Below are 24,836 nucleotides of genomic sequence, written 5' to 3'. Positions count from 1 at the left end.
TGTTTTAAAGGGCATTCTAATTTCACCGTACCCCACTTATATCAGAATGGACTGTTCTTTCTTCCACAAAGGATTGTGGGTAGGAAATAGGAATATGCTGCTTTCAAGTTCTTCGCAAACCCTCGTAAATAGGACACAACCTTTGAAAACCCTCACTTAGAGGCGCCATATGAAATCATTATTATTCTTGATCCAGATATATTACAAGAGAATAGTTTACAACAGGATTTTTTTTTTTTTAAATTTGGTGTATTCTTGAGTTGTGAGTGGAATAATGTGGGTGAAAGTCCCGCATTCCGTGTGATTTCAACCTAATCCGCCAGCGTTACAATTTTCCTGCCTGTGCACTGAACGCAGCAGAAAAAGATGGCGGCGCCCTGTGCAGGAATGGCAGGTCGGCCTCTGGGACAGTTTCTGTCTTGTTTCAGGAGGACAGTGGCAGTGAGGACGGGGCTTCGTCAGTTTTCGGCTTCTTCTATGTGTCGGGCAGCTTCACAGGCAGCGACTGTGACGGAGAGAGGGACCTCCCCGTGGAACCTGATGGCGGCGGTGTGTCTGCAGAGGCTGCCTGTCATCTCCGCGGAGAGCAGCCCGCTGGAGCAGCGCTTCAGACACATGATGCAGCAGGTGAGGTGGCTCAACCGCAAAAAGGAGCAGGCGGCAGGTAGAGGGAAACTAAAGGATGCATTAGCTACAGGTAGAAATGGACTCATGATCCCTGTCACAGTATCACAGGGAAATCTGTGAGGTGACAAGTTCTCCTGAGGTCACATGGCCAGGGCTCTGCTTCACACAGCTGAGTTGCACATCGGGCAGAACCAGCAACTTCCCGGGTACTGAAGCCCCAAGTTGAATAATTTCTGTGCAAATCGTTTACAAATGTATTGGACACTTGTTCCATTGGAGTAAATATTACCTCACCTGGTGGCCCCTCCCCTGGTCTGGTGGCCCTTGCTTTGTAGAGCCACACTTATTGTAAGACCCTCAATTGTTTTACTTTAAGTCAGGGCTTATTTGTTGTAAAGTTGTGTTTGATCAAACTGCTCTAAGTTGTCTTGTATTCAGCCTTATTCATATGAGTAATGTCAGGCAATACGGGACGCTGGTTTTCAGTATCAATACATCTGACAGGTATTTTTTTCGATTATGGATCAAATGTTCGAGTATAAATGTTGTGAAAATGCTTATCTTAACATTCAGATGTGTATATATACAAAGACGTTGTGTTAACTGATAGAAAACTGGGAAATTATTCCTTAAAAATATTAAAACAACTTTACATTTCCCAACTAACAACAACTAACCATTCCAGCTCTACAGGAACACAGTATTGTGTATGGCAATAATTAAACTTTCATTTACGCTAGTGGCTCAACAACACCACATTCCCCCAAGGCTCCAGCCATGCTTTTTTATCATTCATGAATATGATTCATCACCTTTCTGAATATTTGAGGAGACCTAAGTGCAGTAAATTGCTGTATCACAATACATTTATCATATGATGAAATAATTCAGATTTTAAAAAACGTTATTAGCCCAAGTTAATAATGAGACAAATGAGATTCTGTCTCACATTGAGGCTAATTTGATATGTTTTCATAAAGTCCCAATGGTCAAACATCTAGTTTGTGTATAGGCCTTAATTTGGCATTCTTTAAATGTGGAGTAATGTAGGATTATTGTGCTTTTTGTTTGGCCACATTTCTCTGTGATACTGTCTCTTTTTGTTGCTGTAGACCGACACTCTGTTAGTTTACATAATCTGACAGCGCTCTGATTTAAATGCTGAGCGGTGATTTATGAGGAGGAAAGAAGGGTCAATGTCGGACACGTTTCTCCACCACAGTAATCAGATGACACACAGCGAGAATGATTATCCTGCAGTTTGACATGCCGACCTGCGCTGACTTGCTTTCAGATGGAGCTGGAGAAAAGCCTGCTGTCGGACCACGAGCTGCGGCTGCTGGAGGACGCTGAGAGGATGAGTCGTAAGCAGTCGGACGACTATGACTCGGATGAGGAGGACAGCGGCAGGGACCAGGACATCGTGTTAGCTCAGGACCTGGACGACTCCTGGGAGCAGAAGCTGAAGAACTTCCAGCCAGCACCGAGGGTCAGCGGTCAGTATGGACAAATTAACTAAATCTTTGACTTGTGGGCTAAACTAGTAAACCTGAATATTCACAATATTAACATGTATCAAAATATGAGAAATGCACTCAGTGAAATAGTCTGCTGTCTTCCCTCAATTCATTAGGCAGAAACAGAACAGCAAAGACATTGTTATAAACAGATTTTATAAAGGCATCTGAGTTTTAACTAAATCACCATTTTTCACTTTCTGATTTGCATTTTTTTCACTCTGATGTTTGCAAAGTTTGTATTAATCCTGCTCGACAGTCTCAGAGGGAGGAAGCTGCTGACAGTCTCTGTCTTGTTTAGCTGATGTAGATAAGGACCTGTCCTCTGTTCAGCGCTGTCTGGCAGACTCTCTGGTTCTTCTGGCTGAGCAGCAGGTCGGCGGCGGGAAGCTGTGGCTGCTGCCTCAGGCTCCGTGGCAGGAGGGAGAGACGCTGCGGCAGACCGCAGAGAGAGCCCTCGCCTCCCTGCCAGGTAACACCGACAAATTCAAATAAAGCTGCTGATATTTCAATCTAATATTTAATGTCTGAAATTTTAAGTTTTCAGGGATTTCCTGTAGAAAAATGTTAAATCACCGAATATAAATCCTGAAACCATTTTTATTTCAGTTTGAAATGTTGCACCCTAATGCACAGATAATTACCATCAAATAAATTAAACATTAAACTACTTTATTCTTGCATAGACTTATCTCTGTTCAGGGAGGAATAATTTAATTTAAAATTATCCAAAATGTAAATCAGACTGCTAAATCCCTGTTTATAATTATTATGATAATACTGTTATGTTTCGTATTACTGTTTCTACTGTCATGAATTTTGTAAGTGTTTTGTAATACTACCATTAAGAGCTGAGTTCATTCAATATCTTATACAGTAACTGATGCTAACGATTAGCTTTTTGGGGTACTGTATAAGTCTCAGCCTCAAATAGTGGCAGAGGCAGCTTCTGTAGCACTTCCACTGGCATGCTCAGTTGACTTCCCACAACAACTTTGGCTTGTTTGTGGCACAAAGTTGTTAGTGTGGTGCCAAAGTTGTGATTGGGGGACTAGCAGATAGATTTTTAACGCTCAAAATCAAATAGCAGAGGCAGAGAAATGCTGAATTTTAGTCACTAGTATGAGTCTAGCTTCAGGAAGTCTGACAGCAGGAGCAGCTTCAGATCGTGGCAGCAGCGGCAGCAGCTGTGACACCTCCAGTGGAACCCTCACTGCCACTGAGTCTACATCCACGCAAATACATTGTTTACATAGTCTTTGAATATTTCTGATTGTTTTCCATACTGCTGGAGAGTTCCAAGCCCTTCGAGACGTGTGCGTGCAAATATGGTGAGGAAAGTTAAATACCTGGTAAATGGGCTGCAAGTCTTTTTCTGGTCTTAGGACCACTCAAAGCCTTAAAGTGCAGATGACATCTCACCACGTTGTCGGTACAGTTGTCGCGGGCAAATTACAGCCAGTGCCTTGCCCCTCCGATTAGTGGACTCAGTCTATTTTGACAGATGTGTGAAACTCATCAATGCACAAGTGTAAAGGCCCACCACATTGTAGGCCACTTGTGTAGGCTGCCCACGTTCAAGCTTCATTATAATCATGGAAAAGTCAGCAAGAGCAGCCTACCCTGTAAAATATTCACCGGATACATCCCACCTCCTCCCATCGGCCCGCTCCTCATAACAGCTGCAGACCTTCTCTCTCACCCTGTCATTTTGCACCTTGCAGCTGATGTAACTGTCGATGGTGCTGCATTTTAGAGTCCTGGATCTGCAAACTGTTTTTCTGCCAGTCAGGGTCAGAAAATAAAGAAATAATAACGATGTGAAAATTGGAAATCTAAAGGCCAAGCATTAATATAGATCCTCCTAATGTGATCATGCTTTAAACCCTGACAAGTAATCGCATTTTCAATGACAAGTACTCACGGCCGCCTGGTGTTACATTGCAGTCTTTAATAAAGACACAGGCCTGAGACGTTTACATCTTTCCTTTGCATTGCAACATAACAAACTGTGATATGACTCATATGGTTTTAAAACCAACACACGGAAGTTGATTCACTTTGAATTGAGTGGATTTTAAAAAACAGAGATTGATTTTCTACGCATTTGGAAACTGAATTTCAGAAAAGCATAGTAGACGTAGCTTAAGTTTCTCCCTCACGTAGTGCAGCATCTGAAAGTCATGATGGTATGAAGTAAATATTGGATTGTTTTATTTATGTGTTTACTATTAATTCCACAAATGTGGAATTAATAGTAAACATTTTATCGACTTCACTCTTGGCTTGTGTGTTGTGAATTGCCCCAGGAAGTGCATAACAGAGTTTGGTGTGATGTGGACAAGCAATTTGTTCACTAGAAATAACATTTTAATAAACCAGCGACCAGTGCTCTGGCACAGGCATTCACAGGAATCGCAGGTGTTGATCTTCCTCATGGCAGCAACATTCATAGAGCCACTTGGTTAGCAAGTTGTCTTCAAAGTAAAAGCCCAATGTTCGGAAAACTTTTTGAAAACTTATGAACTTGGGTATGAAGATTGCAGACCTCTGAAATAGTCAACATGCAATGTATGGAAAAATAACATCAGTGCAGTAAACCATTCTCATATACAAGCCACACATGTGAACAGTTACATTTTTTTATGAATAACAATGCAGATAAACCTGGTAGGATGAACCCAGTTTTTACTACCATCACTCAAGCTTTATAAAAAAGCTCTGCACACAAACAATAAAAAGTGACAGTATATTGTAGAACTGTTTAAGGAGGTCAAAGGAGCTCAGGAGCTTTAACACAGAGAGAACTGTCCATTCCAAATCGGACGATTAAGAAGCACTGTAGGAGTTTTTTTTATTTTAATCCTGTGCTAAGAAATGAAGAGGTCACACAGACGAGTTCACTACATGATCATCATGTTTTTGGTTTGTTGTGTCTGTCTGTGATTGGCTCTGCATCCAGAACGATAAAGATGCCCGCTGTACTTCTGACTTCAGCAAATTAATCAGTTGCATGATAAGCTACTGATGGGGAGGACGTTAAGGGTCAGTGGTCAAAGCTTGCAAAGGATGAAATGCAGCATATCCCTCTTGTGAGATATTTAACATCGGCTGTAAAAGAAACAGAAATCTGTGAGTGGCGAATTAAGCTTTTAAACTCTTAAGCATAGAAATGAAATGCCAGGGACAGAGTATCCAAAACTGTTTCACAACATTGCTCATCAACTATTAATGTGACAACTCCATCAATCACTAACCATTAAAACCCTCCACTTGACATTCGCGTGTGCCATTTCCTGCAGGGTTGTATTTAAAGTGTCTTACAGTAGCAGGAGTTGATCCATTTGAATATCACTGGACCGGGCGGGGATTGAATCTCTAACATGGCCGTGCTGCTGCTGCCTCACTTTGCATGTCGAGCCAACTGGGACCGAGGGATTTAGATTACATGAGAGTACATTAAAACTTAATTGAGGAAAATGTGAGAATGGGAAACGGAGTATCAGGGTAATATAACACTTCATTATAGCAGTCAAACGCTCGTAATCCAGGGGAATACAAGTGCAGCATCACCTGATCTGTGAAGTTAAGGAGCGTTTGCTCTTAAGCTCACCTTTTGTCTCCAGCTGCATGAACTCACAGCGTGTCCTCTGCCCACAGCAGCTGGTTTCAGTGCAACCTTCCTCAGCAATGCCCCCTGCGGAGTGTACAAGTACAAACTGCCCAAAGCTGCTCGGACGGACAGTTCTGAGGGAACAAAGGTGTTCTTCTTCAAAGCCGTTCTGTCAGACATCGCTCCCACCACAGCCATAAACGCCCCCTTCATGTGGCTGCAGAAAAGTGAACTACAGCGCTACCTGAAGCCAGCATACATGATGAAGGTGGAACGCTTCATCCTTGACCTGTGAAGCCTGGAACATTTACAAGGGACCCTGACTTACAGAATAATATTTATGAGTCCCAGAAAGTATATCAGTGATTTATCTGTTGTCCTGTACCATATAATGTTCTCTCAGTCAATAGGACACGTATGTTTAACTGTTTAAATAAACTGTTTTTCCACATGTTTGTATCATTGGTGTTCAGTTGTGTCCGATATGACCATGTACCAGCCACACCAGTGTTAATAAAACACAAACCTTACCCTAACCTTTAACTTATTAGTATTTATATAACATCTTTGTATAAAGCAGCTGAAGGCAACGTTTAGCAAATTGATTTTTTTTCCATTACTAGCTGCAGTGACACCTAAACATGCCCTCTCATGCCTGACTAATCAGCCAATAGCAGGCTGCCAAGGGCAGCATGTCATTGCTGTGTCCAACCTGTTCTAAATGGATTATTTAGTATTCATGCAAATGTTTCATTTTTAGTTCAAACCCTCATTTCTGTTCTCCTGAAAAAAAAAAACACACATGTAGGTAACGCATTCAAGCACTAATAGCTGTCTCACCAAATAATTCAGTACTTTTATTCTTAACCGAAATTTTATATCTAACACTGTCAAAAATAACTATGGCAGGAAATAACTTGAATATGCATTTCTCTTAAATTCCTCTTTATATGAAAGTGGAAGGTTGGCCCCAAATATTAGGAAGAGCTGTGGCGCGACACCTGCTCGTCTGTTAGTGGATCCAGATTCAGTTAAGTGAGGACAGCTCTGGACGACATGCTTGTATTAGCTATTTAAAAACTCTCAAAAGTCTCTTCAGTCGTCAAGGAGGAATAAATACAAGCTTCATTGTACAAAACTTCTTGATGGTGTTTTTACTGTGAATGTTTTGACTCGTAAGTCAATCAAGGGCAATTCTCATGGAAACCACACAGATAGAAAGGGAGAGTTATCAATTGATGTGGTAATTGTGAAAAACTATAGTTATATAACCTCAAATGTTAAGATTTAGTTGAGTCAAACAATGTACAAATAATCCAGAAAGCATATAAAATACTCCCACACAGTATTGAGAATATGTTTAACTCGGGAGTAGGAAAGTAAATGGGTAAATGTTTGGAATAAATACGAGAAACAAAAAAAATGTAGCTAACTTTGCATTTTCGGTTTTTCAAAAAGTGTTAAACAAATACAAAAACTTAAATGTAATTATTTTATTTGTGATTGAAAAATATATAGATTTTTTTTTAATGTCGTATAATTACTGGCTCTGCCAGTAAACACACATTCTTCTGGTCCAAATAAATGTCACATCCACTTAATGTAGCAGTTCTTCTACTCGTAAGTTTTTTTTATTTTTTATAAAGAACTGCAGTATAACGCATCTGGCAGTGAAACCACTGCTGCTGTTCGGGGTGTTGTAATTGGGCAGACGTGCTGGTGAACAGTAGATGGCAGTATTTGCACACCAGCAGCAGAAGATCACTGCTGTATAATTACGCCTGTGCGTGTGTGTTTGTGTGTGTTTGTGTGTGTTTGTGTGTGTTTGTGTGTGTGTGTGTGTGTGTGTGTGTGTAACCTCGAGAGGGAGACTGCAGAAGGAGCTTTTCTGATCAACTGTGCTTCCTCCTACTCATATTCAAAATATCCATCATAGCAGGCTAATGTTCCTTCGGAATAGCTCCGATAATTCGTCTTAGGTGAGAGCGTTCTGATGTTCCCGACCCGTTCTGTGCCTGCTATCAGCCTGTTCTTTCTATTTGTGTCTGCTGGGATGAGGAGTTATTAATGATGTAGACATTGGCATTAGATCTTTTTTTTCGGGGATTGGTGAAAGCCTGTGGGCCGAGCTATTTGTGAGATTGGCCGAGTGCGAAGCAACCACGCTTTGTCAGATGAGACGGGAGATGTGAAGGTCAGGGTGAGCTGATGAAGGCCGTTTCTAACTGTTGGACACAGAAAAGAGTTCAGGTGTGAAAAATATCCTCCTGCTGCCGTCAGTCGAGTCCTGGTACCTGACGTCGAAAGGTATTATCACTGGTACAGAGAAAGCAACAGTGTGATGAGAGTGTCTGTCTCAGCCCTGAAACCATCCCTTAATGATGAGACTCAGAGACTCTCTGTCTGGAGCCAGACACCTGAAGCTCCATCTGTTCCTGTGGAACCTCTCCGTCGATAACAAGGGGAAGTAGCTGCTCATGTTGGATTTAACATTAGATGCAGGATAGATACAGATTAAAGGACCACTCTACCAATTCTGCATGTCAAAGTCAACAGGCATGGGGGGCCCTACTTAACTTCAGTGGCCTTGGCTGACCTTTTTCCGATCTAAGAAAAGAGCTGCTCATAATGTATTAAGGTGTGTAAGTAGAATACCTTATTTAGGTGCATTATGATGAAGGCCAGGATATCCCAGCCTCTGTTGCTTTGATTTAGAATGTCCTTTTAGATTTCTTTCTCTTGTCAGTCCCTGAACATTAGAGGAGTGCAACACAGAGTCTCAGGAGTCCTCTTTAAAGGGGCAGTGCACAGATTTAACACATGATGTTTAGTTTACTCGTCAGCAGGACACCACTCAGCCTATGAACACAGTCTTCCACGTCTCTGGAGAAGCTTTGTCACGTCTCAGAAAATGATCATGATGACTAACTCAGTGGGCTGAAAATAATACATACCACTGAGCTGCATTATGGGAAGTGTAGACCTGAGAGTTAGAACGAATACAAATCTCCACTGCTGATTCAGTTATGTCCTTTCATTTTTTTTTTTTATTCTGCCACTTTGAAGTCTTTGACATTACAAAATAATATTGAAACAGTGGAGTCTGAGAAGATTCAAAATCACCAGATCTCACATTGTCCTGAATGCATCTTTTGTTTGACTATCCCTTCCTTCTGGAACGTTTTCATAACTGTCATTATTACATTGTTTACATTTGATCGGATTAGTTTTGGTTTCAAATCGCAATTAAGGGAGGGCACTAAAGACTTTGTATGATTATAAATAAGTCCTGTTGTCATCAGCTACATGGACTGCGTCTACCTATACTTGACAGTGATTTGTTTGTTTACATACAACATTATATCATTGGAAAACGAAAGACTGGAGAAGTGATCTTATGAGACACTTAACTTTCTTTTTCTTCTTCTAATGTTTAATGCTGTCTCAACGTCTGCGATTGGCCCAAAAGTCACAACTTTCCAGATAAGGATTTTAACACAAACGAACAGAACCCTGGTTCACTTCGATCCAAACTGAGACCACCTCTATTGGTCATAATAAGTTTGGTCTGTTGGTCTGTGGGGGGTTCTGAGGCACCTTCACACCTGTTCCTTTTGTTCAGACTAAACTGAAAGGTCAGAAGGTCCAGACAAAACAAGGCAGAATTGCTCTTAAATACACTTAAGTCTCTAAACCAACATTTTGTTCTCATGTTTTCTTAATTTTTGTCTCCAAGCCCAATCTGAGCTAACCTTGATGACTTCAATATGACATCACAGTGGTCACTGAAGGAAAGGACCCTTTGGTTGGACAGACAACTGTGTAGCTTACATTGTGCTTCAACTTCACCATGAAAAGTATCCCTCATGATGAGTACCTTGAAAATCGTGTGAAATCCGTGGACACATTCATTTAAATATATCCAATTATTTAGAATAGTGAATTTACTCTGTGTTGTGTGTTTACAGTAAGTCTACGGTTTTCTATTATTACGAGGAGTTTTTACCCGTTGTTGGATCAGCACACATCAGCTGTCATATAAAGGTACAGACACACCGGTGCACCTGAACAGCAGGTTGAGACAGAGGTAGAAGATTCCGACTTCACTCCACTAAAGTATCTCAGCTGTTCCTCCTGCCAGAAGCTGGTCCACAGTCTACCTCTTTCTCCAATTAGAAAGTACAGGAAACACCAAGATAACAAATGTCAAAGAAAAGGTCTCACAGTTTTTCGCCACCCGAGAGGGTAAATGCCACGCTGCTCGGAGGTGGCTGATGGCCGCTTTTCAACTCGTGCTGCAGGATGTTACCTCCACTGCCACACTGTCACATTCACATTGGCCCCGTTGTCGCAGGGGATTTCAAACTGACTTTAAAGCAGCCTGTGAAATGTTTTAACCTTATTCTTGTGATCCTTTGAAGTTCAATATACTGAGTGCCAGGCAGAGGGCCTCAGTTCCATTGGGGTGACCTGTGCTAATAATAGCAGTCCCACTTGTGGCACTGTCAGGCTCTATCAGGGGTAAAAGCCTCCTCCAAATTGTTCATTGAAGTTCCTGTCCATGAATGCAGTATCTTGTTCATTAATTGCATAATAATTAATACACAAACATCTAGGAAAATATACTGGGCAGAGTAAATCTGGACCCTTTTGGTAGCGCAGTGAGCAACAGAGGACGCAGTCAAACTTCTCCGCTCTGACCTGTCAGCATCATCTGTGCTTCAATACAGAGCCTGGCTCCAGAAGACAGCAGCCATCTGTAGGAAACACAGCAGCTCTGTTACAACTCAAACTGACTTATTGAGAATGAAGGACTGCTCCACATCACCACTCACATAAAAAATACTGCAGCCCCCTCTCCGTCTCTCTAAAGTGTGTTTACACACTGCAGCGTTTTTATTTCTTTATTTTGTGTTTTATGCAAATCTCTTCTGACAGTGGGTGGGACGTGAGCAGGCCGGTGGCTCACAGCAGCTTACCGACACATTTGATAAAGACGCTTATTAAGTGTCTTTATGTGAGACACAATAAAGCACAGGAACATGCAGGTAAAGGATTGAGCAAGGCTGCTGGATCCCAACAGAGCTGGACCACCTTAAGCGCCTTAACCAACAGCCTCCTTAGTTCTACTCTCCCAGCATGCAATGCTACAAGCACTGCACTATATTTCTTACCCTTAATCATTCAGTGACAAGTCAGCTAAGCACGCACACTTTCAGCCACATCTTTCTTTGGCTTTATACAGCTGCACACGCTGATACAGACATCTGCTGTGTAAGATTTTGCCTTTTTGCTAACCATGTTTCAAGTGCATTCACTCCCCAGTGCTCCTACTACCTGAGCTCCAACAACAGATTAAATTAGATTAAACCCAAGTGTAACTACACCAAGAGAAAGTAATGCAGCAAAGCACTGTACCAGATTAAGAAAAAAGTAGCAAACAATGCAAAGGCTAGAATGTCAAACAGTGCAAGGCCCAACAGTCCCCTTATGAATCTGCACATTCAAATTCACTAAATGTGGATTTTTATTCTTTTTCAGAGAAATCAATGAAAATGGTGTAAAACAGCATACTTTACAATGCTAAAGAAAATGTAATGAAGGAACTGATCCAGATCTTCAACAACTTTTAAGGGTTTCTCTTTTGGGTCAAGTCCCACCCCTTCACAATATATCATGGAAATTGATTGAGTATCTAGTTTGCTTATTAGTCAGTTAACAGGATAACGCAGAAACTAAATAGGCCATTATTTTCACTTATCTGTGCAAAAGCCAGGCTTGATTACGACAGACCCAGATCCACACCTAAATCTAACAGGTTCTTTCCACACTCACACCACATTCTTCATTTTAATTTCATGGTAATCCATTTTATGGTTTTTGCATAATCCTGCCGATAAACCAGCTAACCAACCAACAAACAGGGGTAAAAATATAACCTCCTTCGTGGAGGTATGTAAAGATGTATATGGCTTTACCCTGAAGCAGCCCATGCTAGCGAGCACACTGCAAACAATCTTTTTCTTTTAACAGCCTTCTGTAATCTTCTACAAATGTTTATAGTTTAATACTCTTAAGAGACCCCAATCAAAGATCCCCTGAAGCCAGCTTAAAACGCTGAAAATATTGGACTTTTATAGTAGAATAGATCAACAGTGGCCCTTTAGAACAAAGCAGACAACCAACCACCATCACCATCACTATCTGTCCAGCCCTGCCCACTTCAAACCAGTGAGAAAAGCAGAAGGACACATAAATACTTTAATCTCTAAAAGTAATTAATGGAAACTGTGGCAGAATAACATTGGTTGTAATGAGAATCTGATTCAGAAAATATGTTCGACCCATAAGGACATTTTGATTCCTTGTTGATTTTGGCCCTCTTTGGAGAAGAAGCGGTATTGTTCCATCATCACCTTGTTGCTGCGTTTACATTTGTTTAGGAAGGAGTAGGGCTGCAAAGGGGCGTACACTTTCCGGTAAATTTCCGGAAACTTTCCATTGGAATATTCAGCTCGGGGATTTTTAAAATTTGGAAAAAAAGAATATATACGCAAATTAAATGCTGAGCAATAAAAACATCATTCAAAACTCTATATTAAAGATGTATGGAATGCAGCACACGCTGCACGTTGAATGTCAACCCTCCACTGTGCATTTCTCCATCACATGCACAGATAATTCCCAGCATCCTGCTCTCAGGACTGTGTGTGCAGGACTAGTCAGGTAAGTTTCGATGATATAACTGGGGAAAATATATTAGCATGCTGACTGAGGATTGTTCATCTGTTCATCTAGCCTCTTTCTATTCATTTACCCATCAATTGTAAAATATTTTTAAAGACGATTCCAATTGTTTGGCCAACTATTTATATCTCTGGCATTGCATTAATGTTTTTTTACAAGCTTTTTTGTCATCTAATTCTACAGAACAATTCCACGTGCACTATATCATGTGTGGAGACATTTCACCCCAGCCAATGTAGAAGGAAAGGCTGTGTGCATTTGCAAATACTGTGCAAAGACCTATGTTAAGAATGACACAAAGATCCAGAAGCATATAGTCATGTGCCCAAAGTTTCCTCAGGGCTCAAATCAGCCTATGACAAAACAAATGAAAAAAAGACAGACATGTAGCGAGTTGAGGACACACACCAAGTAGACACTGAAACACTGCAGCTCTCTTTGGATTGTTTTTACTTTAAAGATACAACATGAACAAGGACTGCATATGTTGAGATCCTCTTATGTGCAGAGAGGGATTAAAAAATCGAAATACATATTAATAAAAAAAAGATACATAAAATATGAACCCATTTGTTAGTAAAGACCATCTTCTAACAATATTAGAAATTATACAGCTGTTTGCAGGATGCACAGCGCTGAGGTAATGTATCCTAATCCTCATTCCAATCTCATCCATCTTGTTTGTATTGCTCTGTTCCGTTGCAAGTCGGAAGTCGATAATTCCGTTTAGTTTTTTCCAAATTCCGATCTAAATGCATTCCAGTGCATCTGCTCGGGAAAACATGGATGCCCTCAGGAAACTTCTGTTTCTTTGGCTAGACTCTGAAAATCAGAAGCATGTCTCTCTTGTTGTGGGCAATACAAAGTCACTCAATGTATAGGGGCTTAAAGTTGACTGGAATATCAAACCGCACCATTATGGAGTAATGTATCGTAATTCTCATTCTAATGTCATCCATCTTGTTTGTAAGAAACGTGTTGTTGAGAAAGAACAGACTCTGGAGCGCCGGTCTGTACGTGTTAGCCTTTAGCCTAGTCTTTAGCCTGGTCATTAGGCTCTCTTCCCCCACTTCTGTTTCCAGACCATAGGCTCTTCCAGCCTGACTGTTGTAAATCGTTGCTCTGACCTCACAGGTAATCTTTCCCAGCAAGAAAATAGTTTATATTCGCTGTTGTAGGTCATTAAGAGGCAGCGATATAAAAATAAGACCAAGGAGCAAGAGGATAAAAAAACATGGGACAACAGGGAGGCTGAACAAAGAAATGGACCAAAAAAGCAGGTAGCAGATGGGCAGAGATTTGGCCACCACTGCCGATCCCCAAACTGGAGAGTGTTGTGTTTAAGGTTCGACAGACTCAATGAAGGTTGGTTACCACCCAATGACATCTGCCCCTGGCTGTAGGCCATGGTTACCTTATGGAGTAACCGAGGAAAGACCCTAGCAGGTGTATAAGTTGTGTGAACTGTTTAACATGAAAATATGTATGCAATCAAATATATTTTGACTAATATATACACACAAATTAATAATATTGCTGCCTTCAAATGGAACTTGTGAGATCAGAACTCACAGTTACGATGAGGGAAGTCGTGTTCATATAATTAGTGTTAATGTGGATGTTGTGAGAAAACTGCCACTAGATAATAGTGACTTGGATGCTAATTTTTAACGTTACTGTCAGCATTTGGAAGTCACAGATGCAAAAGTTTAGCAAGTTGGTGGTTGGGTAATTTTAACTATAAGTTTGAGTAAATTTTCAAGGGATACCACTTAATGAAAAATAACTTCCGTGGGCTTCTCCATTTGGGAACACATCTCACCACAGCTTTCAGACAACTGTGAAGTGTAAGTATCATGAATGTAGTAAACACAACCACATTTCTGGGCAGCATGTGCTCTTATGTTAGCAAACTTTTGTTAGGTCCAAGATTCACTTTATTGGTCATTCAGAACACACACAAGAAAGGGGCACAGTAGAATGAAATAATGTTGAATCTAGCTCAGGAATGTAATTTAGAAAGCCATGGGCCCTAAGTGGGTATAAAAGCTAAGTAAAATAAATTAAGATAATAGATAAATGGTACGAACGCACAGTAAGATATTGCACACATCTGAAATTACACATTTTGAATGAATAGATAAATAAGATGTAAACACACATAAAAGTATTTCACATATTGTATGTAATTGCATGTATTACTACAGAGTGCATATTGCACAAGTTAGAGTAAATATACTTATTTTGTATTTATTTGAATTATACTGTCAGGCTAAGTTTAAAATGATAGTTCACCAAAAAATGAAATTTCACTCATTATGTACCCACCACTTTGCCGATGGAGGCTTGGGTGAAGTGCTTGAGTCAACAAAGCACTTCTGGAGTCTCAGGGGTAAACAGCGCTGCAGCTGAATCCAATACAATTGAAGAAACAGACGACTTATACTTCAGATGTAATAAAGCACTAGAACCCTTTAGTGTGTCACAGATAAGAGTTATCATGTCTTCAAATACACAGTTAAAAAAAAGAAATATAAAGTTTTAAAATGTTGACATAATGTGTTGGACAAATATTGCTTTTTACAAATCCTTTCGTCTCCAAAAAGTCCTAATATATATATATATATATTATTTCTTTGTTTCGTTTTCATGAACTTATTACTAACTTTGTCTATCTGCTATTTAGTGCAGGACATTTGAGGATACAATGAGTTTTTAAAGCTTCTCCAACATCAAGTTGTTGACTGAAAAAACAGTATTATTTGTTAAAAGAGGCTGAAATGCTCTATTGCAGATTTGGTTAATAATTGAATGGGGTTATGTTGCCATTGGCAACACTGTTCACGTCACTTAGTCTCTTCATTCTTTGTTTATGTCAACTATTGTCCATGGTAGCTGTGAGGCAAAGGTCCTCAAGACAATATCTTTGAAAGCTATTTCAGCTTGTTATGAATCTACCACTTGAGGCCGCATGCTGCTGTTAAGCGTTGTCATGCTAAAAGCAAACTGTAAATAAGTTAAGAGGCAGAAGTTGATCGGAGGTCCCAGCGCTCAAACAGACCTGTGTTCTACGACAAGTCATGCAATGTCAGTGATAAATATTGTTTAAAATGTATTTGCATTTTTTAATATTCTTAAGGACATTTTTGCTACAAATGGTTATTTTTAATGTGGAAAAATGTATATGTTGGAATTAATGTGTGAATTTGAATTCATTGGTGAGGATTTATTTGCGACAAAGTAAGTATACAGCGATGCCAAATCTTAATTTGAAGCTAAATGCTCATATTTCACTTTTGGTTGTTCCTGCTTTGTGCAAGTCCAGCTCCAATGAATGTGCATGTATTACAAAAGAGTGAGAGATCGTGTGCAATGTTGCCGTGGAGAAACAGTTGGATACAGCAGACACTCCTCCTGCTTCCTCCTGTCCCTGTCTCCACTCTGCAGGAGAAAGCTCTAGTCCTCTACACCTCCGTCTTTCCATCCCTCTCGCCCTACTCCCCCCCATCCCTCCATCCAAAGTTGTGTTTAGTCATTTGCATTTTGAATACATAATAAGTTTTTACATTAGCTTATTTTGCTGTGAGATGGTAATCCCTGCATAATTTATCTGTTTTTAGTTTTTTTTTGTAAGTTACTGTAAGTGATATAATCAAGAGTTTGTAGAAATAAAATAATTTTTTCTTTCTCCGCATAAATCCCTCTTGTCCTCATCCCTTCCACCTCATACAGTAGCATCTGCACACGCACACGCACACACACACACACACACACACACACACACACACACACAAACACACACGCCCTGTTCATACTGTGTCTGGCAGGCAGACGTCCGGCCTACAGGCCAAGTCCTCCTCCCTTTTCTGACTGTCTGGACCCACCAGCTCCTTTGTATGACCCAGATCCTTCCTCCTTACCCGGGGAGTTGTCACTCCAATAACAGACTGTTGAGCGGGGGGTGGAGGCGAATGGATGGATGACAAATGTAGTGCTAGGGTTGGAGGTGGGGTGACAAAGAAGAGAGTGTGAACGGACAGCCGGAGGGTCAAGGTCACATCGAACTGTGCGGTAAGATAGCATCATGTCAGGATGGACAACCCCATCCGCTGACCCCGACTCCCTCCATCACTGTCACCCGCTCCAAGCACCCCTCCTCCTCTCCTTCTAGCCTGCAGGCCACCTGATTGGCTGCTGGGGGTAACAGTTCACCACCAGCCACCAGCTGGAGCGACACGTCATCACACCTCCAGGTCACTGGGAGCATATGGAAAGTAGGCTGGAACAAGTGCACTGGTTCAACACTGTATAATGTATAAAGAGAGCAGGCAGAGGTGTTTGATTTCAGTGTGATCAAAGGACAACAAATGTGAAACAACTGGCGACACAGAAGCAAATGAACACAAATCCAGTCAGCTGGATGTTTAAATTAAAACCTCCCACATGCTGTACAGTCACATGCAGTATGTTTATGGATACGGGTTGAGTTTTTTGGCAGTGGCCTGTGAAAGGGCGTGTCCCCTTGCAAAGACCTTTCTGATGACTATCAATGGTCCCTGGGGGATTTCTGAGCAGCTACCCTCTGGCAGCGGCTCCTGTCTCAGGTCCCCCGGGATCGGCAGGACAACATCTGCTACAGCAGGACCAAGCATCTGGCAGAATGGTAGGAAAGTCAAAGTCTTGTCCAGAAGGGTGTTGGGAGAGAGAGTGGAACCGAGGTTCATGTTCGACGGTTTTATCATCATTAACGGAAACTGCAAACCGTGAGGCACACTACGCCACACCAGAGACGTCTGTATCTTTCCATCAAAGTGCTGCAGAACGTTACTGGGATGATAAGAGACAAAGATATTTTCATGGGAAGTCCTCAGGGACAACAGGATGTTAGACTGTGTTGCATACAGTATGCACGGTGGCAGCCGTGCAGAAGGCCCATTTCTTTAAGTGTCTGCAGTTCAGCTTCTTCCCCAAGACCAAGCAGCAAGAAAATAAAGTTTCCATTTATGGTTTCTATAAGGTGTCATTTGTGTTAATTATGATGGGCGACATGACTGCTAGCGTCCTGATCTCCCCCTGGGGGTTGTCTGCAGTATAGGTCATACAACCCACCTCTTACTATGGCAGCTGTGGCTGAGGGGTGAAGCAGCCGTCCTTCAACTAGTAGGTCAGCAGTTCGATCCAAGTCTCCTCGATCTACAAGCCTAAATGTCCTTGGGCAACTGCTTGTAACTAACAAGAGCGCCCCCTGCTGCAGAATCTGCTGTACCTTACATTTATGTTCTCAAAGATGGTTCCTTTCTTTGTGAAGTTGGTTAAAGTGCAAATTTGTAGGGCAAGTTTTGTTTTAATCAGTTATTTGACGCTCAAAAAAACAATAAGGGATAAAATGTCAATATTAATACCTGAGACTGACTCACGATTGGTTGAGCATACATATCTGTGGCGCCATTTTTACATTGCTACTGCATCGATTCCGGCTCCAAATGGCTCGATGGTGGCGTCCGTGTCTGGGGTATTTTAGCTTAATTTCTTGATAATGGAAAATAGTGAAGATGCATCTTTTCTTTCTTTATTTATTTTGCAATCACAGTATTTGTTTAACAAAATGCTCTTTTTCTGAGGAAGCCATATGCACCGTTTTTGTGTCGCGCAAATACTCAAACACAGGCAATTAAAAAAAAGAGCTTTATCAATGTGGCAACACATCAACCACACCAATAAATGGTGCTGAAAATGCAGAAAGAACAATCAAAACCCCAAGCAAAGAGATTCCATAGCTGAGCTATTCTTTGATCTATGTGAACTTCAGAACACATATAAAAATGTCAGAGTCAATTTCTTTCGAGCCCGAGGTTATGTCCAACCCACACTCCAAAATCTAAAAATGTTACTTACTAAGTTAATTAGGCGAGTTTCATTTTGTAAGTATGATTGCAATTCATTACAAAGTAAAATGACCACAGTCTTTCTGAAAAGCTGCTGCGCATTTCTTTATTCTCTGCGACTATAAACACAACAACAACAACAAAAACTGGAGTGATCCTGGAGGAACTGGTAAGTTGGAGTCAGCTCAGCAGAACTTTAAATGCTCGAAGTGAGGCAACACCTCACACAAGACGTCTGCCAGCAAAAGCAAGGGTTGCCACAAAAGAGATCAACTCCCGCCATTTACTCAGACTTTGAGAACCATCTCAGATCCCCTCCCTGGTGATGTCAGTGTCTTGTAACTTTCATCACATCATGCACTATGCATTATCAAAGCAAGTCAATGCTTTTCCAGCCATTTTTTTTTTCATTTGCCCTTGTCAGTACTTACCCCTCCTCACTCTGATGGAGAAGTTCCACAGGAGGTTGCTGAGCATACATTCTTAACAGAATCCCTTTTCAAATTAAATTTAAATGACCCCCTCAGCTCATAAGCAGAGGCTCTCCTGACAAGTTAATTCATAATTCAGTGCTGAGCCAGGGCCTTCAGGGCCATAATGACGGCCTAAATGGAGAAGAGATGCTTCTAAATGGGCTGTTTGTTTGCACCTAAACCTCTTTACAGGCTGCTATTCCACAGCTCAGCACTGTGGTTGGGGTGAGGAGGAGATGGGCTGGTGTCGAGGAGGAGGTGGAGGGGTAGAGGCAATTTGCTGATCAGCCTCTTTGCTGTCTCGGGCCCCTGCAGGCTCCTTGACCACGCTGAGGTTTGAGGAGGATGCCGTTTTTTTAAAGCGCATCTAAGTTACGAGCCAGTTAACAACGTGTATAGGTGACGAAACACTCTCATGACATATTTATGGGAAAAACAGGCTGGAGTGAATGGTGGAACATTAAAGCCACCATACAAGGCCAGCAGTTACGAGAAGCAGATCATGTGGGGGAGGCAGCTGAGCAAAACATGACATATAGATCCATGAGGAGAAGGAGGAGTTGGAAGACCATTCTGAGGAGGGGGGTGATGGTGGAAGACGAAAAAGGAAAACATGGATTCATATATTCAAACAATAGAGGAAGAGAAAACTACAGGCAAGTTAGAAAACACTGGTATTTTTACATAAAGATCAACCTTTCTGTGATTGCCTCGCAGGTGAACATTAAAAATGCACCGGAGAAACCCAGGATTCCAAGTCCATTCGAGATGAGTGTAGAATGTAGCCTTCATTAAATTATTATTATAACCAAAGCATCAACACACGATGTGTTTGACGCTGCGAGGTAAGAACTCTCTCTCTGTAACTGAGCTAACATTAATTAAAAGCTCAACAATAAACTGTGTCTCAATCAAGAATCGTTTCAACTACAACAGCAGCTCTAAATTAGGATCACTACCCAATCTGACAAAGAGCTTAATTGTGAAGCACAGATAAATGTGATCTGCAGCCCATCAGGAGTCACAATGTCAGCCTGACTGTTGTTAGTTTGTGTGGGGGTGAGCGGTAATTGTGTGTATTTTTGTTCTCAGGGTGGTATCTGAATGTGTCTCTGCTGCCCGTCTATTGGTCGGATAAGCTGCTGGTCATATAAACCAGTAAAACTGAGAGGCTGAATCTATTTAGATCAGGTGCTTCCACTTACCAATACATTGCTAAGTTGGTGAGCATTGTACCCAGAGACCACCTCCATCCTTGAACTGTTAAAACCTTCAACTGCAGATAAGTTTTGAATTATTGCTATTCACTCTGGGCTGCATGGAGATAAGTGGTTAGCCTTGTCACCTCACAGCAAGAAAGAACATTCTTGTTTTGAACCCTGGTTTGATCAGGGTCTTTCTGTGTGGAGTTAAATGATTTGCTGTGATATCCATCATCGCAATATCACGCCCTTCCTGCATCACACATTTTGCAGTTTGACACAGCAACAACATCATAACCCCTTTTGATTTTGTAATATTTTTCCATTAGCTGTTTGGTTGAGTTCAAGAATGATACTTAAAAGTGTGAGCATCTGATTTTTTCATCTTATTGCTTGCAGCAGTTTGTGACCGAAGCACAATGAATCCTGGGAAGGATCCACCCATCGGAGCCGTCATTCCTCCAAGATGAAATAACATGTTGGTCAGCCACTGTCTAGTTGTACCACTGTGACAAAATCACTCTTCAAATTCGGCCTCTGAAGCGGGCTAGGAATTTAAAGGTGATTTTAAAGTGTGTGGCATCATCCCAATGCAAAGTCTAAATGCTACACAACACGGGAGAAAACTCTGAAAACATTTGCACTTGTGCACCAGATGAGCTATTTTCATTCATGTGAGGTTGCCAATGTGGAGTCCAGTACATCTCTGGGGTTAAGATCGGTCAAGCAACAGCACTAACTAAAACCTGAAATTAATATTAATCCCTCATTTCCATGCAGAGTGGGAGACGGGGGATTTGAGAAGTTGTTGAAAATAATTGAGCTTTCTGTTAAAAAACATCGCTCCTCACCCTTTACATTTTTTCGGAAGACGGCTCAAAAATAAATTTCCTCCCCACCACTGTCTCTGATCTGTGGTCACCATCAACTAGTGCTCAGAATACAAGCCTGCAAAGAGCTAACTTTCCTGAAGGACACACAGGAAAGGTTGTTGCCCGACTCCTAACTGAGGCGCTGGCTTCCTGGGGACTGAGTCAAGACAGACAAGTCTGCATTACAGCTGACAGTGGGACAAATGTACTGAAGGCCATTTAACTTAACAACTGGACCCAACTGGAGTGCTCCAGGCTGCGGCTGCACTCAGCAGTGATCTCCTGTCTCACTACTTCATTGCCTCATTGCAAAATGCAGAGGAGCAATAACAATGGCAATAAAATTAGAAAGAATGTGTTAGCGCAAAAAGACAATGCAGTGTTTAAAAGCCATATACAAGGCAAGTGGTATTTGATTTTATTTAACTTATTATGGCTTAATGTTCTTATACATCTCAACTTGACTTTCGTCTTCGAAGAGCAGACACATACGAGAGGAGGAAATGAGCTCTTGATGTTTAGAAAAATAAATGATGGCTTTTCGAGGTGATCTCTCTTTAAAAAGGAGATCAGATCGCTGCACTGAAAGAACATCTCATATCTCTTCTCAAAGCTGGTGGCAGAGTCTTCTACCAAGAGGGCTGCTCATCACTAGGTTGCTCAACGAGGCTGAAGCAGCACAAGGTCACCTCACTCAGTGATGACAAGAAGACCAGGCACTTGATGTGTTCCAGTGTGCAACTGCTGGAGTTTACCTTTTCACTCTTTGCGGAGTCATACGGAAGTGTGTTCAAACTTAACACATTACCTCTTTCTCTTAGCAACACACATTCTGAGGAGAACATTGACGATATACATATATCTGACAAATATCCCAAAGACATCGGTCTCCAAGTCGTAAAAGAAAGGACAACCCACATGGTGTTGCAGCATTGGTTGATGCACAGGTGAAGACACAGTTTATCAGCCCAGGTAAGGCTGAGGCCGCCAAAATAAAAGCAGTGACTGGAAATGTGGAGGTTTTTACCCCACAGTGTTCAGTCTGAGTGGGGGAGAATGAAGAAACGAGGGGCCTCTGCAGCTAAAGATGAAATCACTGCACTGTTTCTGTGTGAGGACACTCTGCTGGACCTTGGAACATGGTGACACACAGACAACTGGAAGAAGACAGCTTAAGAATAAACTTCAAAGATATGAGGCTGACAAAAGGCAAAGAATGTGTCGCGGCTCAGATTTGACTTCTTGGTATTTTAAGATGCTCTCTTTTTGCACATATGCAATACAAAATTCAAGTCGGGTAAAAAAACCATACTGAGTCATTGGTAAATAAAAACCAGAGTTCTGATGAGAGTGGCAGATTTGTTATGTTCCCAAATCAAAATAAACAGGGATGGCAACCGAAGACCTGTAATGTTTCTATAGTACATAGTGCAATAAGTGCTGAAACGGCAAAAAAAGAACAGAAAAAGGAGACTTTGGTTGAAATCCTTGATGTGTAGGTGTGGAAATCACCAAATGCATAACAGGAGGAAGAGGAGGCAAAAACTCTCAGTCGTTTACCAGGCACCACACTTTATCAATATTTATCGATATATTGACCACTCAGACAACTGCAATATCCCTGTCTGTTTGTCCCCAGAATTTCCAAAGAAATCAGAAGCAGATCATTCAAGTACAAAGCTCCGTCTAATTGGAAAAATGGTCCTCTTTTTTGAGATGCATAACTTCTTTCTCTTCCTTGAAAATCATTATATCTGTGCTTTTAATTTACTTTAAATCAACTTTTTCTTTGACATTTTTGTTGTCCTTTAGCTGAGCTCTTGTTTGTGAGACAAGGTGAGCGGGTTATTTTTTTTTTTTGTATTGGTATGTAATGCTGTTAGCTTTATGTTTGTTATTTATTTATTTTTGGGGGACATATTGAACACCCATCCATAGCTTTTCTGTTTGATCCTTTATGAATGAAACAGACAAAGAAAAGAGGTTGGGATGCAGGTTCACAAAACAGGTGAAGACTGAAGAGGCCCAGTTGGTCCCGAGGCACCTGCAGCGCCTCAGGCCCGAGCCTCAGACAAATGAATCAAAGCTGAACAGAATCAAAGCCACTGAATCAGCAGGGTCAGGTCTGCTGAGTCAACCCCTGGTAAATGTTTTCATTCAGTCACCGTTTTGTTATTCTGTAGTTAATAATCCCAGATGTGCTGCTTGTGAAAACGGTAGCAACCACTGGACAGACTTCTACATCTTTAGAGGTAAACCCTAAAAGGATGCGCGTAATCGATTTTTACCATCGTGGACGACAGGTCACATCACCACATCGTTTGATACAGTTAAATAATATAATATAATATATATATATATATATAATCACCATAAAAAGGTACAGTTAAACTTATACGTTGCACTAACATGTTGCACTTTATAGTATTTTTTTTTAAGCTAAAGTACTGAAATCATTCTTGCTGTTCTGGGTTTGTACTGTCATAGTTGAATGCACTTTTGAGTCTCTTTGGTTAAAAGCATCAGCTAAATGGTAAGTAATGTAATGCAATTAAATTCGTGGAAGTGTCCGAGAGCGAGACCCCTCATTTCTCCAGTGGAGCTGCTCGGTGGCACGTGGTGTAACACTGCGGTCATACTAAGCAGTGCCCCAGTGTGAATGTGTGTATATGATTGTGTGGGTGTAAAGCAGAATACTGCTGACACAGAGATTGTGGCTTTTTGTGGCTCCATCACACACTCTCATTTGTAATGCATCTGACACACATTTGCCACTCACATGACACACACACACACGCACACACACACACACACACACACACACACACACACACACACACACACACACACACAGTGTATGTCAAGGAGCAGCCGTTCTCCAGTACACACTTGGCATTGTGTCCATGTATCTTGTACTTACGTGTTAAGAAAACTAAATAACCTTGTTTTAGTGTGTGTGTTTGTGTGTGTGTGTGTGTGTGTGTGTGCGTGGTGACTTGTCTTCCTAATGTAACAAAAATCTAGTCCCCATAAATCATTACATTTTAAGTTGAAAACATGTCCTGAACTTGGGCTAAGGTTAGGTTTAGGATAAGGTTAAGTTAGGGTCTGGTTATGGTTGGGGTTGGGCAATTAGTAACTATGGTTCAGTTTAGAGTAAGTCCCCAAGAAATCATTGTAAGTGTAAGTGAAAGAAGAAGAAAGCCATGCCTTTTTTTAACACCCCGCTTTATTTCTAATTTCCATTTTCTTTTTCATCAAGTTCTGTATTTAACCTGTGAGTAATAAGCTCTTTCTGATCTGCTCCTTTTTGTGTGTTAATTGCTGCTCCTGTCATTTACAGCAATACAAACTCAGCACACCAGCTCTGCTTTGTACAGGGCCACTTAATACGACACTTCAGATTAAGAATAACTCCCTCAGATGTTTAAAACATGCATTCATAGCCCAAAAATAAAACCCAACGCAACAGAGGGGTGAGTTTGACTGACACAATGAATACTGTGGGTGTTAAGTTTCCCTATTTGTATTTCAGTCCTTTATTTGGAACCAGCGTTTATTTGGTGTTGAGGCCTTCAACCCAGAATACTATGGTTTAAGATTCGAAATTTAAATTGAATAATTTGAGTTTCAAAAAGTCACAGACACAAAATGTATTAAAACTACGTTTATTCAGAAGAACTTAATGATGAAAATGTATGTATTATGTAAAAGTGAAATGAATAACTGGTAAAAGCTGACTCTGACTTGCGATTGGTCGAGCAAGTAGATAAGTGCTTCCGTTGCGCGACTCCATGATCACTACTGCTCAGATTCTGGTTCCACATGACGTCATCAGCACAAGATAACAAGCAGCAGTCACATCTGCAACATGTTGGCTTCATCTTTAACAGTTGGAGG

General features: G+C 41.1%; 1 protein-coding gene across 2 annotated transcripts; it reads left to right on the top strand.

Moving 5' to 3' along the window:
* Positions 1-284: 284 nt before the first annotated feature.
* On the top strand, positions 285-6,208 carry mrpl46 (mitochondrial ribosomal protein L46). Of its 2 annotated transcripts, none has more exons than XM_062389687.1 (4): positions 285-627; positions 1,922-2,123; positions 2,446-2,616; positions 5,808-6,208. In XM_062389687.1, the coding sequence occupies exons 1-4, from the start codon at positions 367-369 to the stop codon at positions 6,050-6,052; spliced, it is 879 nt and encodes a 292-aa protein (XP_062245671.1). In that variant the 5' UTR covers positions 285-366; the 3' UTR covers positions 6,053-6,208. The 2 variants fall into 2 exon arrangements, with proteins under 2 accessions (XP_062245671.1, XP_062245664.1); XM_062389680.1 differs by having other exon boundaries at positions 294-627; positions 5,805-6,208.
* The last annotated feature ends 18,628 nt before the right edge of the window (positions 6,209-24,836 follow it).

Source organism: Platichthys flesus, chromosome 1 (genome assembly GCF_949316205.1).
Source record: "Platichthys flesus chromosome 1, fPlaFle2.1, whole genome shotgun sequence".
NCBI classification, from domain to species: domain Eukaryota; kingdom Metazoa; phylum Chordata; class Actinopteri; order Pleuronectiformes; family Pleuronectidae; genus Platichthys; species Platichthys flesus.
The sequence above is the reverse complement of the archived record's forward strand: the minus strand, read 5'-3'. Positions and strand labels throughout refer to the sequence as shown.

What these genes read in the sequence shown, in the direction of transcription:
- mrpl46 (XM_062389680.1), top strand. Translation starts at nt 367, where the DNA reads ATGGCGGCGCCCTGTGCAGGAATGGCAGGTCGGCCTCTGGGACAGTTT. An exon ending in TCAGACACATGATGCAGCAG is followed by an intron (nt 628 to 1,921) that starts GTGAGGTGGCTC and finishes ACTTGCTTTCAG; the next exon opens with ATGGAGCTGGAGAAAAGCCT. An exon ending in GCCAGCACCGAGGGTCAGCG is followed by an intron (nt 2,124 to 2,445) that starts GTCAGTATGGAC and finishes TGTCTTGTTTAG; the next exon opens with CTGATGTAGATAAGGACCTG.